The sequence below is a fragment of the Macrotis lagotis genome, chromosome 6, assembly GCF_037893015.1.
Source record: "Macrotis lagotis isolate mMagLag1 chromosome 6, bilby.v1.9.chrom.fasta, whole genome shotgun sequence".
Lineage (NCBI taxonomy): Eukaryota > Metazoa > Chordata > Mammalia > Peramelemorphia > Peramelidae > Macrotis > Macrotis lagotis.
This window is the reverse complement of record NC_133663.1, coordinates 54079783-54098848: the sequence shown is the minus strand read 5'-3', so window position 1 is coordinate 54098848 and position 19066 is coordinate 54079783. Positions and strand designations below refer to the sequence as shown.

General features: G+C 37.7%; 1 protein-coding gene across 1 annotated transcript in view; it reads right to left on the bottom strand.

The window, feature by feature from the left end:
• ATR (ATR checkpoint kinase) overlaps nt 1-19066 on the bottom strand; it is a 126846-nt gene that overhangs the window by 83958 nt on the left and 23822 nt on the right. The window contains exons 13-16 of the mRNA XM_074191158.1: nt 18166-18337; nt 17544-17714; nt 15639-15833; nt 1587-1772 (exon numbers count right to left, since the gene is read on the bottom strand). Of these exons, the coding sequence (XP_074047259.1) occupies nt 1587-1772; nt 15639-15833; nt 17544-17714; nt 18166-18337 (724 nt within the window). The remainder of the gene's footprint in view (nt 1-1586; nt 1773-15638; nt 15834-17543; nt 17715-18165; nt 18338-19066) is intronic.

Here is a 19066-nt window from a genome sequence, read left to right as displayed (position 1 = left end):
GAGATCAAAGCAATCCATAGCCATATGAAAAATTGCTCTAAATCATTACTAATTAGAGAAATGAAAATTAAAGCTTCTCTGAGGTACCACCTCACACCTCTCAGACTAGCCAATATGATCAGAAAGGATGATGATCATTGTTGGAAGGGTTGTGGGAAATCTGGGACACTATTACACTGTTGGTGGAGCTGTGAACTCATCCAACCTTTCTGGAGAGAAATTTGGAACTATGCCCAAAGGGCAACAAAAATGTGCATACCCTTTGACCCAGCAATACCATTACTGGGTCTATACCCTGAAGAGATGATAAAAAAAAAGGGTAAAAACATCACTTGTATAAAAATATTCATAGCAGCCCTGTTTGTGGTGGCAAAAAACTGGAAATCAAGTAAATGTCCTTCAATTGGGGAATGGCTTAGCAAAATGTGGTATATGTATGTCAGGGAACACTACTGTTCTATTAGAAACCAGGAGGGACAGGAATTCAGGGAAGCATGGAGGGATTTGCATGAACTGATGCTGAGTGAGATGAGCAGAACCAGAAAAACACTGTACACCCTAACAGCAACATGGGGGCGATGATCAACTTTGATGGACTCACTCATTCCATCAGTGCAACAATCAGGGACAACTTGGGGCTCTCTACGATGGAGAATACCATCTGTATCCAGAGAAAGAGCTGTGGAGTTTGAACAAAGTTCAAAGACTATTCCCTTTAATTTAGGAAAAAAGTTATCTTATTGTCTGATCTTGTTATCTCTAAGACTTTTTGTTTCTTCCTTAAGGATATGATTTCTCTCTCATCACACTCAATTTGGATCAATATACAACATGGAAACAAAGTAAAGACTGACAGATTGCTTTCCATTGCGGGGGATCTAAGATTGAGGGAAAAATTGTAAAACTCAAAAACTCAAAATCTTTAACAAATATGGCATTAAATTTGATTGTGCTGTTATGGTTCACTAAATTAAACTTACTAAAACCAATAGATGACATTTTCACTTAATAGATTATGAAATTAAATCTTAAAGAGACTGAATAATTTGTTAATAATAACATAGTGCTAGCAGTAGAATTCAAACCCAGGACAGACTAATGATTCTATCTAAATAAATAGCATTCAAAGCCACATTGAAATGAACAATGGATTAAAAAATAGCAATTGTAACTTCCTAAGAATTTAAAAGCATTTTTTCAAACCTAAAAACCTTAACAAAAGCAAAATATTCTACGCATATTAAATAGAACTATGGCTATAATGGTTTGTATTCCTCTGGGAAAAATAGCAGGGAAAAAACAGGGAGAAAAGTAGTTCATTTTTAAAGATCATGCAACAAGTCTATTCCAATCTGAAAGAATGAGACCTAAGTAAATTTAACATTTTTTTGTTCAATATGAACAAATGAATGTTTCAGGTTCATTCATAAATTTTTTCACATAAACAAGAACATATAATACTTAATCATAAGCACAAATTAAATGAAACTTTTTTTGGAAAAAGCCTATCTTGATATTTAAACCTATTCATATTGGATAAGAAGTATGAAAAGTACAGAAATATGGAGAAAACAAAATGTTCTTACCATTAGCTCTGGCGACATAATGTCTTTAGGGCCCTGATATGGATCCTCACTGGAAGCAAATGAAGCTAGTATCGATAAACCATTGAAAACCTGTTGATAATGTTCTCCAATACGCAATAGCAGCTCATTATGTAATCCTTGGAAATCCTGTCTCAGCAAGCTACCCAATTCAATCTCGGTTTCATTCTAAACAAAGAAAATAAATCCCTAAATGTTAACTTCTTGAAACAGAGATTTGCTTTCAGATCAGTAGTACTAGAAAGACTCATTTTGAGGAGGTTATTAATAAACCAGATATAAAACCAGGTGACCAGAATAATTAGTGATAAATTTTAAGGAAAAGATTTTTTAAATTAGGAAAATTTTTTGGAAATTCTCTCCATTTCTTCCCATTCATAGTCTTCTTGTCTAGGGTATAAGATACTAAAGGAAAGTTGACTTATGTTTCATAGGCTTAAGTCCATGAAATCTAGCCTAAGCTAGATTTTTAAATTTAATTAGTTTTCTGAAAAGGATTACAATATGATTAGCTCATCACTCAGAGGAACATACCTAACCATGCTATGACTAGTTGAAAGCAATTCAACAAAATTCAGTAGAGGTTTATCAAGCACCCATTTTAGGTAAAAAAACAAAAAAGAAAACATTCCTACCTAAAGAAGCTTTCTGAATACTTTACATTAGCAGGATAAAATATAGATATATAAAACCAGTTCAAGGAAAGTATTATTGAGCAAATGATGAGTCAAGAAAGAGAGGGATGTGCACTGCACCAGGGCAGATGGCTTACAAGGATGAACAAAATCAGAAGACTGAATGCTAAGTTTCAAGAAGAGTTCCAGAAGTTTCACCTAGTAGGGTCACAGTGAAAAGGAGAATCATGTGAGATAGGCTGAGAGCCCTAAACACCAAGCTGAGGATTTTGTCTTTTGCCTTCCAAGTTTCTAAGCCCAGAAGTGAAATATAAGGCTATGTATGTATGTATGTATGTATGTGTGTGATAAGCTAAGTGAAGAGGGAAGGGACTAGAGGCAGTGAGATAACAATGATATTCAAGCAATCTAGAAGAAAAGCAGCAAGTATTGGAAATAGGGGAATTACCCCCATAGTGGGAACAGATGCTAAAAATTCTATGGAAATACAACAGAAAAAAATTTGACAATTGACTGAAGATAGATTTGAGGGAGAACATGTCAAAGATGATTATACAAAATTTTAACCAACTGTGAAAATGTTCTCCTTGATGGAAACAGGGAAGTCTTCCTCAAAAGAAGAGGTAAAGAAGAGGAGAGAAAATGAATTTCATTTTAAACTTAATGAGTCTGAAATATTGTTGGGCAGTCAGGAGATACCCAGCAGGCAATACTAAGTTAAAGGTTATTATCAAATCCAGGCTCTTAATCATGCAGGCCAATGCTTTTATCTTCTCTGGGTGAGACCATATCTCACTTCCCCATAGTAAATTTCTCCAAATGTTCTCTTTTCTAATGTCCCCTGCCCTCTACCACCTCTCCATTCCCTCAATGACATGTCTGTCATCTCTCCATTCTTGAAGCCTTTCCCAGTTTTGTAGGACCAAATTTACACTCTATTAGCATAATGTTCAAGACATTGGTTGGTACTGTGGGGGAATGTGACTGGCTAAAGGGTTCAGGGGTTCAAGCAGCTAGGTGGCACAATGGATGGTCTTGGAGTCAGAAGGACATGAGTTCCAATTTGGCCTCATACACTTGACACTAGCTGTGTGACCTTGGGCAAGTCACTTAACCCCAAGGTGCCTCAATTCTAGGGAGATCTTCAGTTGTCCTGATTCTTATCTGACCCCTGGACCCAGATGGCCACAGAGGAGAAAATTAGGTTGCTGACTTATGACTTAGCACAGCAACCCTTCACTCGAATCCAATTCACGTGCTTGTCATGGCATCACCTCCCTAAGGTTGGGGTCTTCTTCAAAAACAAAGAACAAATGTTAGAGGTTCAAGAAAAGTCAAAGAATTCAACGTACAAGATTGACTTTTTTTTTAGATTTTTGCAAGGCAAATGGGGTTAAGTGGCTTGCCCAAGGCCACACAGCTAGGTAATTATTAAGTGTATGAGACCGGATTTGAACCCAGGTACTCCTGACTCCAGGGCTGGTGCTTTATCCACTGCACCACCTAGCCACCCCAAGACTGACTTTCAACATTAATTCTGTGGTAATGTTTTTCACAACTACACATTTTTAACTTATATCAAGTAACTTGCTTTCTCAATGAGGGGGTAGTGGTAGAGGAGAAAGGGGTAGAATTTGGAACTCAAGGTTTTAAAAGAGAATGTTGAAACTTGTTTTTTCATGTAACCGGGGGAAAAACAAATAAAAAAATTTTAAAAAAAGACTGACTATAACCTAGAAGAATTTAGAGACAAAAAAAAGTTTATTTAGGCATTGCTGTGATTTAGCAGAAGTTAATGGAGTGAAAGAGTACAGGCATTTGGAGCAACTGGAAGTCACTGGTCTACTAAAAAGATAAGCAGCAAGTGCAGTAGGGGAATAAGTAGTATAAAGAAAGATATAGGAGCATGAGATATTATTTGGGGGATCATGCTCCCCCAGAGTAGGCTGACTTCCCAGAGAAAGATAAACCATCAGAAGCTAAGCAGTAAAGAAGGGCATAGGGATTATTTAGGAAATCAAACTCTCCAGGAGTTTGCTGCCCTCCCAAAGGAAGACAAGCCTTAGTCAACTCTTAGAAAAAAAGTGTTTCCTAAATTCAGTAGTATCATGTTCCCAACTTCTCTCACTTTTCAACACCTTGTAATCTGTCTTATCAATCAACTGAAACTGTTCTCTCTAAGGTCACAGAGGAGCTCCTTATTACTAATTCAATGGCCTTTTCTCAGAGCTCATCTTTGGCTTTCTGATGTGTTTCAAAATGATGATTAAGACTTCATCTTGAATATTCTCTCTCTCTCTCAGTGCAAAATACTGCAGAGAGGAAAAGAATGAAGACCAAAAAAATGTCACTGGATTTAGCAATAAACAGAATCTTGATGATCTCAAAGAAAGCAGTTTCAATTGAGTGATGGGTTGGAGAGAAGTAAAAAGTTATTTTGCAAGAGATTTATCAATGAACATGATAAAAATTATCATGATATATTTGAGGATATTTCCAGGCCTCTGTCCTAGCCTCTCTTACTTTTTCTCAATGATATTACCAGCTACCAAAAGATCCAATTCTGGTGACTTCCGCCCAAGATGGCGGAGAGAAGACAGGCACAGTTCTAAAGTCTCCTGATCTTTGCCCATCTATCATATGAAACAACCCTCTTAACAGAAATCCGACCCACAAAACCCAGAAAGAAAAGCCAGGAGAAAACATCTACCTCAGGATTTGCCTCCTACAGCAGCATTGGGCGAATTCAAGGGGGTGAGTCTGGGCACAGAGGGTGGATAAGCCCCAGATCAGCCAGATTAGCGGCTGAATTGGAGACTAGGAGTCTGAGGGCCCAAGAGCTGGACCTGCTGGATCAGCGGTGGGGCTAGATGGTGGGAGCTTGAGTCAACTAGGGAGCAGAGGCACTGGTGTTGGTGCTGACCCTCTGGAACTTGCCAACAGGGCTGGGGGGAGAGTTCTGGTGCAGGAGAGCTGCGGACACCATCCCTGGGCTCCTCTGGTCTGAGGAACTCTGAGCCCATGCCTCCATTATGGCTGAGGTCTCTTCCCAGAACAAACAATTCCAGACTACTTCTGCCTCAGGCACAGGTGTGTGAGCAGAAGAACCAGCACAGCTGATAATAGGGAGAGGAATGACCTAAAGCCCACCATTGATTGAAGGCAAAAGGACTCAATAGCTCCAACTCCTCCCTTCAAGCTAAGGGAGAAGGCCTCAATCAAGGTTACAGACATTCCAGAGAAAGCAATCAGCACCCCCTACTGGCCGGCTGGAGACATTACACTCAGTGAGTAAAGCCTCTAGCACAGCCAAGCCCCTGTGAACCAGCCCTTCCCCAACTCAAGGGTTGATGAAAGGGTCAGCGAAAAGTTGGATTCATAGAAAAATTCTTAGAAGGAAAAGACCCTAACTCAGAGAGATCTAAAACCTCTGAGAACACAATCTGGTCTTCAGCACAGGAAGAAATAAGGAAGGAGTTTAAAATCAACTGGAAAATTTGGGAGAGACAATTAATACCTTGCAACAAGAAAACAAATCCTTAGAAAATACAATTGAACAAATACAAAATGAGAATAAATCTCTCAGATCCTCAATTGGACAAATACAAAATGAGAATAATTCTCTCAGATCCTCAAATGGGCAAATGCAACAAGAAAATAATTCTCTGAAAACCTCAATTGGTCAAATGGAAAGCTCTTTCAAAAGCAGAATGGACCAATTGGAATAGGAGTTGCAAAAGGTTAATGGAGAAAATTCCTCCCTAAAAAAAAGAATGGAGTCTGCAGAAACTAATGACTCCATGACACAGCAAGAGCCAGTTAAACAAAATCAAAAAATAGAAAAAAATAGAAGAAAACGTAAAATACCTCATTAGCAAAACCACTGACCCCGAGAACAGGTGTGGGGGGGCAACCTGAGAATTATTGGACTTCTTGAAAACAATGAAGAGAAAAAAATCCTGGACTTAATATTACAGGATCTAGAGTTGGAAAACTGCCCTGATATCATGGAACCAGAGGGCGAAGTAGTTATTGAAAGAATACATCAATCCCCCTCCAGAAAAAGATCCGAAAATGAAAACACCAAGGAACATTGCGGCCAAATTCCAGAACTATCAGATAAAAGAGAAAATCCTGCAAGCAGTCAGAAAGAAACAATTTAAATATCAAGGAGTCACAGTAAGGATTATGCAGGACCTGGCTGCATTAACATTAAGGGACAGAAAGGCCTGGAAGGAGATATTTCAAAAAAGCAAGAGAGGTTGGAATACAGCCAAGAATCCACTATCCTGCAAAGCTGAGCCTTCTCTTCCAGGGAAAGAGATGGATATTTAACAAAATGGTAGAATTCCAAAAATTTCTGATGAAAAGACCAGAGCTAAATAGAAAAATCTGGACATCAAACAGGAGGTTCAAGAGATACATGAAAAGGTTAAAAAAAGGGGGGGGGGGGTAAAAGGAAAAAAACTGCTATCCAATAAGCTGAAATTGGCTATATCCTAGCATGGGGAAAAGATTCTCATAAATCTTGAGAATTGTAACTCTAACAGAGAAAATATACCTAGCCAGAAGTGATGGACATTCATGACCTATCCATGAGATTGCTATCTGATGGGATGTAACTGGCTTTAACCCCACTTGGAATAAAGATTCTAATAACTCTCAAGAATTTTAACTCAATTAGATAGAATGTACTTAGCGAGAAGTGACAGATACTCAGAATTTTCTATGACTCAGATAGAATGATCTAAAAGAACACTACCTCCTTAAAAAGGGAGACAGGAAGGAGACGGGAGGAAGGAGGGGATTGAATGGGGTAAATCTCATTACACTAAGAGGTACAAAATACCTATGGTAATAGAGGGGAAGAAGGGAGAAGATGAGAAACACCTGAATCTTCTCATCAGACTTGGCTTAAAGTCAACTTACACACACTTAGTTAACTTAAAAAACATCTAACCTTTCAAGTATTAAAAGGGGAAAAGGGGAAGGGGGAACGGAGAAAGGGAAGGGGAGTGAGGAAAAAAGGGGATGTAACAAAAGGAGGGGAAGGGAAAAAGGGAAAGGGGAAAGAAAGGGGAGGGTGTGATAAAGGAGGGCAAACACACTGAATGTGGTGGTATTCAGAAACAAAATACTGGGGAATACGGATAAGGGAGGGAAAGGGGGAAAATACAAACAAAGGGAAGATAGCATGGAGGGCAATAAAGAATTGGTAATCATAACTTTGAATGTGAATGGGATGAACTCTCACTTAAAACATAAGCAAATAAGCAGAGTGGATTAAAAACCAGAATCCTACAATATGCTGCTTACAAGAAACTCATTTGAAGCAGAGAGATACATGTGGAGTAAAGATAAAAGGTTGGGGTGGAGCCAAGATGGCCACATGAAGGGATCCAGTCTTAGGAGCTCTCTGATAAAAACTCATAAACTAAGGACTCTAACTAAACTTTCAAGAGACAGAACCCACAAAGGCACCCAGTGAGGCAGTTCTCCTACTCAAGGTAACCTGGAAAAGAGCAGAAAGGCTCTGCTCCCCGGGGCCGGAGGGGCAGCAGCCAGAGGGGTGGCCCACCAGAGCCAAAGAACCTCAGCCTCCCGGAGGCAGCCCCAGGGCGCTGGGAGCCTCAGCTCACAGCAGCGGGGAGTTGCCTGAGCTGCACCCCGGGGGAGTACTGGCACAAAGCTGGGGAACAGTGGGGGACCTCTGTCAGAGCAAGCACATGGAGCCCAGCCCTCAGGGCACGCAGCCAGCAGCCTGGTCTTTCAGCAGCCGAGACCCAGAAACAGAAACAGGTGGAGCCTGTTAAGCAGGAGCCCCCCAGGGCATGAGCCCATTGAGCTGAAGGAGGGGAGTGAAGAGAGAGACTGCTGAGCTCTGTCCTCTGCCTCTGGAACAGGACTCTGGGGCTCTGACCACATTCAGATCCTGATTGCAGTCTGCCCCCCCCCGACAGAACACCAGAGCGCCCCCCACCTCAGCCCCATGGCAGAGGGGGGCACTTATGGTCATTCACAGACCAGGAGGGAGGACAGAACCTCACACACTGAGAACCTTGTGGGAGTGTCCCAAAAGGTCAGGAAGCACCCCAAAAAAACAGGCTTAGGCTGGGAAACTGAACAAAGAAACAAGAGGAAGACAATTGAGAAATATGCAAATGAGCCCAAGAAGGATCAAAATACTCAGTCTGAAGATGAGGAAGCACAAGCTCCTGCATCTAAAGACTCCAAGAAAGACAGAAATTGGGCTCAGGCTATAATAGAGCTCAAAAAAGACTTTGAAAACCAAATGAGGGAGTTAGAAGAAAAACTGGGAAAAGAAAGGAGAGAGGTGCAGGAAAAACATGAAAATGAAGTCAGCAGCTCAGTCAAGGAAATCCAAAAAAATGCTGAAGAAAATAGCATGCTAAAAAACAGCTTAGGTCAAATGGATAAAACAGTTCAAAAAAGTTATTGAGGAGAAGAATGCTTTAAAAAGCAAAATTGGCCAGATGGAAAAAGAGATAAGAAAACTCTCTGAGGAAAACAGATCCTTCAGACAGAGAATAAAACTCAGGGAGATTGCTGAATTTACCAGAAATCAGGAATCAATACTTCAAAACCAAAAAAATGAAAAATTAGAAGAAAATGTGAAATATCTCATTGAAAAAACAACTGATATGGAAAACAGACTTAGGAAAGATAATTTGAAAATTATTGGAATACCTGAAAGTCATGATCAAGAAAAGAGCCTTGACATCATTTTCAAAGAACTACTACAGGAAAATTGCCCTGATATTCTAGAAGCAGAGGGCAAAATAGAAATGGAGAGAATCCACCGATCCCCCCGAGAAAGAGATCCCAAAAAAACACCCCCCAGGAATATTATAGCCAAGTTCCAGAACTCCCAAGTCAAAGAGAAAATATTACAAGCAGCCAGAAGGACACAGTTCAAATATCATGGAGCTGCAGTCAGGATCACTCAGGACTTAGCAGCATCTACATTGGAAGCTCGTAGGGCTTGGAACACAATATACCGGAAGGCAAAAGAACTTAGAATGCAGCCAAGAATGAACTACCCAGCGAGGCTGAATGTCCTCTTCCAGGGAAAAAGATGGACTTTCAATGAACCAGGGGAATTTCAAAGGTTCCTTTTGGAATGGCCAGAGCTGAACAGAAGGTTTGATCTTCAGATGCAGGCCTCAGGTGAAGCATGGAGATTGGAGGAGAGGGGGGAAATATGAAGGACTTAATGAGGATGAACTGCATGTATAGAAAAATGATACTGATAATATTCATATGAACCATCTCAGTTAATAGAGCAGGTAGAGGGAGCTTTTATAGTTGAAGCACAGGAGAAAGCTGAATTCGAAAATGAAATATGGTGTAAAAATGGAGTCAATAAAAAAAAGGGAAATGGAATGGGAGAAAGAAAAAGGAGAGGGGGAATAGTTCAGGCTATTTCACATAATAAGATTTTTTTTTATTACAATGAGCTATTGCAATGATATGGAAGGGGGGAGGCAAGGGGGAATGAGGGAACCTTTGCTCTCATCAGAGATGGCTAGGAGAGGAAACAACAAATATACTCAATGGGGTATAGACAACTGGAGTAAGAAGGAGGGGGAGCAGGGGGAAGGGGTGGGGATGTGAATAAAGGAGGAGAGGATGGACCATGGGGGGACAGTGGTCAGATATAACACATTTTCTTTTTTTACTTCTTGCAAGGGGCTGGGATTGGATGGCCTGCCCAGGACCATAGGGCCAGGTGGATGCTGGGCCCAAGGGGTGGTATGGGGGCTCAGGGCTTCTTGGCCCCAGGACCAGGGATCTGTCTGCTGTGGCACTCAGTGACCCTACAGCAGAGTCAGAGTGAAAGGAGAGAGAAAATATAGTACATGGTAGTGGAGAAATAAGAAAGGGGGGAATTGCGATCAGCAATGGCAACGTTGGAAAAATATGGAAGTAACTTTTGTGATGGACTTATCATAAAGAATGTGATCCACTCACGACAGAGTAGATGGTGTTAGAACAAAGACTGAAACACATTTTTTTGTTATTATTATTTGGGGGAGGGTGCAGGGCAGGTGGGGCTGGGTGGCCTGCCTGGGGCCACATAGCAGGGTGATCATTGGGTGTCTGGGGCCGGATTCGGACCTGGGTGCTCCTGGCTCAAGGGCCAATGCTCTGTCTGCCACCCAGCCACCCCTACTATTATTACTATTTTATCTTATTTTGGGTCTTTTTTTTTCTTCTTTTTGGTTTTTGCAGGGCAGTGGGGATCAGGTGGCTTGCATGTCACATGGCTGGGTGATTATTGGGTTTATGAGGCTGGATATGGACTCGGGTGCTCGTGGCTCCAGGGCTGGTGCTTTGTCCATTGCACCACCTGGCCATACCTACAATTATTACTATTATTTTTTTTAATTTTAATTTTTTTCTCCCCCCTTTACTTTTTTGCCCAAGCAAGTCTATCTATATTCATGGGGGGAGGGGTATTTTGTTTACTTGTAAACAAGTATATTTTATTAATGTAAAGAAAAACATTTGTACAAAATGAGAATAAAAAATAAATTAAAAAAAGAAATTAAATAAAGTTCTGCTTCTGATAAAAAAAAGAAAAGGTTGGAGTAAAATATATTTTGCTTCAGCTGAAGTAAAAAAAGCAGGGGTAGCAATCCTTATCTGAGACAAAGCAGCAGCAAAAACAGACAGCATTAAAAGAGATAAGGAAGGAAACTTTATCCTCCTAAAAGATACCAAAGACAATAAAGTTATTTCAATAGTGTGTGTGTGTGTGTGTGTGTGTGTGTGTGTGTATATATATGTGTATGCACCCAATGGGATAGCAACCAAATTCTTAGAGAAGAAGCTGAAAGAACTACAGGAAGAGAGAAAGCAAAACTCTACTAGTGGGAGACCTCAACCTCCCACTCTCAGATCTAGATAAATTGAATAATAAAATAAATAAGAAAGAAGTTAAGGAGGTAATTAGATTGTTAGAAAAACTAGATATGGTAGACTTATGGAGGAAATTGAATGGGGATAGAAAGGAATATACCTTTTTCTCTGCAGTACATGGAACTTATACAAAAACTGACCATGTACTAGGACATAAAAACCTAATGATCAACTACAGAAAGGCAGAAATAGTGAATTCATCTTTCTCAGATCACAATGCAATAAAAATCATATGCAATATAGGGCCAAGGAGATATGGACCCAGAACAAATTGGAAACTGAATAACCTCATTTTAAACAATGAGTGGAGCAAAAAACAAATTATAGAAAGAATTAACCATTTTATCCTAGATAATGACAATAATGAAACAACATACCCAAACCTATGGGATTCGCTCAAAGCAGATCTCAGGGGATATATGATAGCTTTAAATGCTTGCATGAATAAATTGGAGAAAGAGGACATCAATGAACTAAACATGCAACTAAAAAAATTAGAGAAAGAACAAATTAAAAATCCCCAATTAAATACCAAATTAGAAATTCTAAACATTAAAGGAGAAATTAATAAAATCGAAAGCAAAAAAACTATTCAATCAATAAATGAAACCAAAAGTTGGTATTATGAAAAAACAATAAACTTGATATATCTCTGGTCAATTTCATTATAAAAGAGAAAGAAAACCAAATTGGTAATATCATAAATAAAAAGGTGAACTCACCACCAATGAGGAGGAAATTAAATAATTCGAAATTTTTTTGCCCAACTCTAAGCCAATAAATTTGATAATCTAAGTGAAATGGATGAATATTTACAAAAATATAAGTTGCCCAGGTTAAATGAAGAGGAGATTAAATACCTAAACAACCCTATCTCAGAAAAAAGGAATTCAACAAGCCATCATTGAACTCCCTAAGAAAAAATCTCCAGGGTCTGACGGATTCACAAGTGAATTCTACCAAATATTTAAGGAACAATTGGTTCCAATTCTGTATAAACTCTTTGGAAAACTAGGGAAAGATGGAACTCTGCCTAACTCTTTCTATGAAACCAAAATGGTACTGTTACCTAAACCATAAAAGAATAAAAACAGAGAAAGAAAATTATAGACCTATTTCCCTGATGAATATAGATGCAAAAATCTTAAATAAAATCTTCACAAAATTATTACAACAACTTATCACTCGGATATTACATTTTGACCAAGTAGGATTTATCCCAGGAATGCAGGGTTGGTTCAATATTAGGAAAACTGTAAGTATAGTTAATTATATCAACAACAAACCTATTAGAAATTATATGATTATATCAATGGATGCTGAAAAAGCTTTTGACAAAATACAGCACCCATTCCTACTAAAAACACTAGAGAGAGTGTGTAGGAATAAATGGACTGTTGCTTAGAATAATAACAATATCTATCTGAAACCATCAACAAGCATTATATGCAACAGGGATAGGCCAGAAGCATTCCCAATAAGATCAGGGGTGAAACAAGGATGCCCATTATCACCACTACTATTCAATATCATATTAGAAATGTTATCTTCAACAATTAGAGAAGAAGAAATTGAATAATTAGAATTGGGAAGGAAGAGACAAAATTCTCACTCTTCGCAGATGACATGATGGTCTACCTAGAGAATCCCAAGAAATCATCCAAAATACCTACTAGAAACAATTAGCAGTTTTAGCAAAGTTGTAGGTTATAAAATAAACCCTCATAAATCCTTAACTTTTCTATATATGTCTAGCAAGATACAGCAGGAAGAGCTAGAAAGAGAAATCTCATTCAAAGTAACTTCAGACAATATAAAATACCTGTGAGTCTATTTGCCAAGACAGACTCAGAAACTTTTTGAAAACAATTATAAAACACTTCTCACACAAATTAAATCAGATTTAAATAATTGGGCAAATATCAACTGCTTATGGATAGGTAGAGCTAATATAATAAAAATGACAATTCTACCAAAACTAAACTACCTGTTTAGTCCCCTACCAATCAAACGTCCAAAAAATTACTTAAATGAATTAGAAAAAATTCTAAGTAAATTCATAAGGAGAAAGAAAAAGTCAAGAATTTCCAGGAACTTAATGAAAAAAAGTGCAAAAGAAGGGGGCTTAGCCCTACCTGATCTAAAATGTTATTATAAAGCATCAGTCATCAAAACTGTTTGGTATTGGCTAAGAAATAGAGTGGTGGACCAGTGGAATAGACTAGGTGCAAAAGCAGGAAACAATTACAGCAATCTGCTGTTTGATAAACCCAAAGAGTCCAGCCATTGTGATAAAAACTCCCTCTTTGATAAAAACTGCTGGGATAATTGGAAGTTAGTATGGAAGAAACTTAGATTAGACCAACACCTCACACCCTTTACCAAGATAAGATCCAAATGGTTACAGAACTTATGAAAAACAATACTATAAGCAAATTAGAAGATAAAGGATTAGTTTACCTGTCAGATCTATGGAAAGGGGAGCAGTTTCTGACTAAGGAAGAATTGGAGAACATCACCAAAAACCAATTAGATGATTTCAATTACATTAAATTAAAAAGCTTTTGCACAGATAAAACCAATGTAACCAAGATCAAAAGAAATGTGGTAAATTGGAAAACAATCTTTACAGCTAATGATTCTGACAAAGGACTCATTTCTAAAATATACAGAGAACTGAGTCATATTTTTAAAACAAAAAGTCATTCCCCAACTGACAAATGGTCAAAGGATATGCAAAGGCAATTTACAGATGAGGAGGTGAAAGCAATCCATAGCCATATGAAAAATTGCTCTAAATCATTAATTATCAGAGAAATGCGAATTAAAGCTTCTCTGAGGTACCACCTCATACCTCTCAGACTAGCCAATATGACCAGAAAGGATAATGATCATTGTTGGAAGGGTTGTGGGAAACCTGGGACACTATTACACTGTTGGTGGAGCCGTGAACTCATCCAACCCTTCTGGAGAGCTATTTGGAACTATGTCCAAAGGGCAATAAAAATGTGCATACCCAGCAATACCACTATTGGGTCTATATACCCTGAAGAGATGATGAAAAAGGGTAAAACCATCACTTGTATAAAAATATTCATAGCACCCTTTTTTTGGTGGCAAAGAATTGGAAATCAAGTAAATATCCTTCAATTGGGTAATGACTTAGCAAACTGTGGTATGTGTATGTCAGGGAACACTACTGTTCTATTAGAAACCAGGAGGAACGGGATTTCAGGAAAGCCAGGAGGGATTTGCATGAGCTGATGTTGAGTGAGATGAGCAGAACCAGAAAAACACTGTACACCCTAACAGCAACATGGGGGTGATGTTCAACCTTGAAGGACTCATTCATTCCATCAATACAACAATCCAGAACAATTTGGGGCTGTCTGCAAAGGAGAGTGCCATCCAGATAAGGAACTGTGGAGTTTGAACAAAGTTCAAGGGCTATTCCCTTTAATTTAGGGAAAAACTCAGGTATGTGGAGTTTGCTGGTAAATGTTTAACACCCGGCTCACTGGTGGGCAGTGGTAGACATGACACATTTGTAAATTTAATCTGTATTACTTATATTTTTCCATTTAAAAAAAAAAAAGATCAAATTCTATTCCTAAGGAGATCAACTCCCAAATCTATATATTCCTCATTTCTAGCCCCCACTAGATTTCATATGAATGTTCCATAAACATATCAAACTTAATATGTGCAAAGTAGAGCCCCTTATCTTTTCTACAAACTCCCTTACTTCTGCCAAGTATACCACCATTTTTAGTCACCCAGATTCTCAGGGCTAGGCATCATTGTTGAATCTTCACTCTTACCCTTCTTAGTCAATCAGTTGACTGACTGCCCCTATTGATTCTTCCTTCAAAACCAACTATACTACAAACATTCTGACTTAGGCCTTATTCCCTCTCATCTGGTTTGTTCTGATTGCCTCTGAATTGGTCTCTTTATCCCAGTCTCTCCTGTTTCCAATCTGACCTTCCCATAATTGGCAAACTGATGTTGCTAAAATGCAGGTCTGAGTGTATCACTTCTCTTCATAAAGTTACAGTGGATCCCCACTGTATCTAGATAAAATCTAAACTCCTCTATCATCCAAAAAATTTCAGTCTCTGGCTCCAGCATCACTTTCCAAGTAAATTACACATTATAGAGTGAAACAAAGATTTAAATCAGATGTGTCTAACCCATGACCTTGTATTTGATGATGTGCTCATGGGTAATGTGGGCTGCATTATATTCATGAGTGAGTACAGAATTCTGTATGCAGTCCTTTACAGATTTTTGTTGGACAATGAAAGCCAAGAGTTAAAAAATTGGACACCCTGATTTAAGTGGTATGTTATAGTTGGCATCATTCTGCTAGTGTCTACATTACTGCTTACTCAAAAGACTTCCTCTAATACTGTTCTAATGATAATTATAAAATAACTGACAAATATTCAATTACCTGGAGGTAATGAAGTGCACGTTCCAGTTCATCTTTGGAGCAAGAGCAGACCAAGTGGGAAAAGATGTATTTGAAGTTATTTATTAATATCTCTCTACGGTTTACATTTAGTTGTTTTCCTATTGTTCGAATGAGGGCAGAGGCTGCTGGACTGGCTTTGGCAGCAAGGTCAGGTAACAGTACCTGTAATGTCCTCTGCATAAAGAAATCAAAAAAATACATTTATTTAGATGGTAGGATTTCTGGATATTATGGTCACTAAAGTGTTTTTGTGCCGACCTAAGTCCCTATGTTAAATTTAAGTTGAGTAGAAGGTACTATTGAGACACCAGGGGGAGATGTCCAGGACAATGTAAGACTAGAGAGTTCAGGATACAACTAAGTCTTCACTGCTGCACCCTGATCCTTTCATCTTTCTCTGACTCTATCTCATTCTTCATAATAACTGTTTGAATGCTTCTTTTCTCTCAAGTTATCTATATACTTTACCTTTAATTAAAAAAAATAATCTTATGGAATTTTGCTAGCTCTTATATTTTATTTTTTTCCTTAAGGATATGATTTCTCTCTCAACACATTCAATTTAGATCAATGTACAGCATGGAAACAATGTACAGAGTAACAGATTGCCTTCTGTGGGCAGTGGGAGGGGAAGAGCAGCAAGACTGGGGAAAACCTGTAAAATTCAAAAACAAATAAATAAATTTTTAAGAAAATTATTTATGCATTTTTAACTTACATTTGAAATGGGAAACATTACTATAACTAGCTAAAAAGATTTTACCTTTTTTATCCAAATGTTTTAGAATGTGAAAAGATAATTTACTAAACTATGATAAAGAATAGTGGTTCCACAATTTCCAATGGGATTCCCAATTTTGGACTTGTTACTGTGTAGTCTAATTTTAGCCCTTTCATACTGCTAACTCTCTGCAGAAAGATATTACAAAATATAGTACTTTTCTCTGAGGTTCTCAGTTTAATCTGAATGGGAAAATGTAAAATCTTTCTTTAACCATCATTTCCACAAAATGGTACTACCCTGGAATCCCTGACATTTTATTATCAGAAATCATATTAGTTCTTATACTCAATCAAGAAAAGCAAGTCACTTAGCCTTTTCCCATACCTCAGTTCCCTCACTTATAAAATGAGGGAGTTGGACATCTATGTTTCTAATTATGGAATGTTGCCTTTTGTTTGGGAATACTATAAATTGTAATTAGAAATGGCTTAGATTTGAGCCTTTTCAACACTGAAGTATTACTTAATTTTTATGTGCATGCTTCTTGTCATCCTATATGAATGGTAAATTCCCTGAAGATGAAGTATAGAACACTTCTTTGTATTGCTCATATTGCTAAGCACTCAACAAATATTTACTACATAGTAACAGCAATAATGATGATGATGATGATGACAATTATTATAGGTAGCATTTATGTAGCACTTACTTTTATCAGTCACTCTTCTAGATATGCTACCAATATTTCATTTGACCCTCACAAAAACCCTGGAGACTAGGTATTATTAAATGTATTTTACAGAGGAAGAAACTGAGGTAGAAGTTACGTCACTTGCCCAAGTTCACACAGCTAGTCAAGCATCAGCACATGTCCTAGATGCCTAGACTAAGAAATGCATGAAGGCTGCAGTGGCAAGTCATAAGACAGCTGACCATTTAGCTTGTAATCCCAGAACAATATGAGTTTAGGTTCCTTAGTATGCCTTACTTGCCTAAATCAAAATTAAAAGAAAACCAGTGAAATTCAGAATTCTAAGTAAGATTAAGTTTTTATGACTAAATACATGACCAACTGAAAAAAAAAATCAAAACAAAAGGAGAATAAGCAATAGACAAAACAAAAACATTTAATTAAAAATAAACCATATTTTGCAACTTACAGTAAGGAACAGATTACTATCAGTAAAATCAAAAACATTGGAAATTTCAGATAAGATATTTCGTGTCATTTCCTGTTGACGAGTAACATCTTGCTTTCTCATCTCAGAAGTCTGACATGGAGTATTGGGGAGTGCTGTCTTCTGACTGGAATGGAGGGATTCCACCAAAAACTAGAACATAAACAACTTAATATCAGTTTCTATCACTAAAAGGAAAATGCTATCACAGAAAAAAAATTAATCCATGAAATTTAAATGATTGAATTCTTGGACATGAATTGATTCAATAAGAAAAGCAAGTTAAAATGCCATGGGGATAAATTAATTTTTCTCTCACTAAAAACTATTATAAAACAAGATATCACCTAAGAATAAAAAGAAAGGCTACTGATATGGCAGAGAAAGGTAATGAAAAGGAAAACACATTAACTCATTATGAATATGTATGTACATTCATATTCATGTACATATAAGGAATGTATCTGGTGTCTTTATAGATACTGCAACATAAAATGGTATTTTAGCCACAAATGGAATTTCGCTTTTAAGGAAAACAAGATATACTTAGACCAAAGACAATGTGCTTCTTACAAATACCACAAAATGGGTCATGGGCTTGTACCTGGCAGATAGGTTTCTTGTACTGGCTGAAAAAGGTTTGCAGTTTCACACATTTGGCTGCAGCTAGTGCTCTGATTTCTGTGTATGCTGCTCCAGAAATAGACGGTGATTTGGACAACAAACAATGCAAGAGGTGCAAGAGAGCAAAAGGCACCAAATCTCCTTTTGCCGCCCTTAAAAGATAAAAGACTTTATTAGTGTCCCTGGTTATATAAAAATGTCAAGTTCCCTCCAAATAAACCTATCTCTCGTAAAATTCTTCTCAGAAGGATTTTCACATATAATACAACTAGGAAAAAAGTGAAGTATGAATTTATCAAGTTTTCTCTTCATATGTAACAGTGGACGTTATTTCCTCTTTTTTGAACAAAGACTTTTCCTTATTAAATTATATTCTTCATAGATTGCATTAACAGAATTTTGGTTTTAATACAATGGCAAGACATGGTTCAGGACATGTAAATCAATCATTTTTTAATTATTTTCCCTCCATTAATTCAATAGTAAATGCTAACCATGTTAATGGAAAACTATGCATAAAGAAATCACACATTTTAAAGAAAGCTAAGATAAAGATATTTAAAGACTGAGATTAGGGAATAGGGGATGCGCAGTGATAGAATGGATCTGAATCCTGGCTTTGCCACTTACTAACTCTGTGACTCTGGGTATAACTCTGTGACTCTGAGTACTGTCTCAGTTTCTTCAATTATAAATGAAGAAGTTGAATTAGATCACTCCTAGGATCCTTCAACTCTAAATCTATGGCCTCACATACCAGAATATAATAGCAGAGAAAGACGTGGTTACTTGCAAAGTTTAGTCTATGACAAGTATGTTATGTTAGCAAATTAGTATTTTGTTAAGTTTGATAAATGGTAAAATATAGCAAAATGTCATTA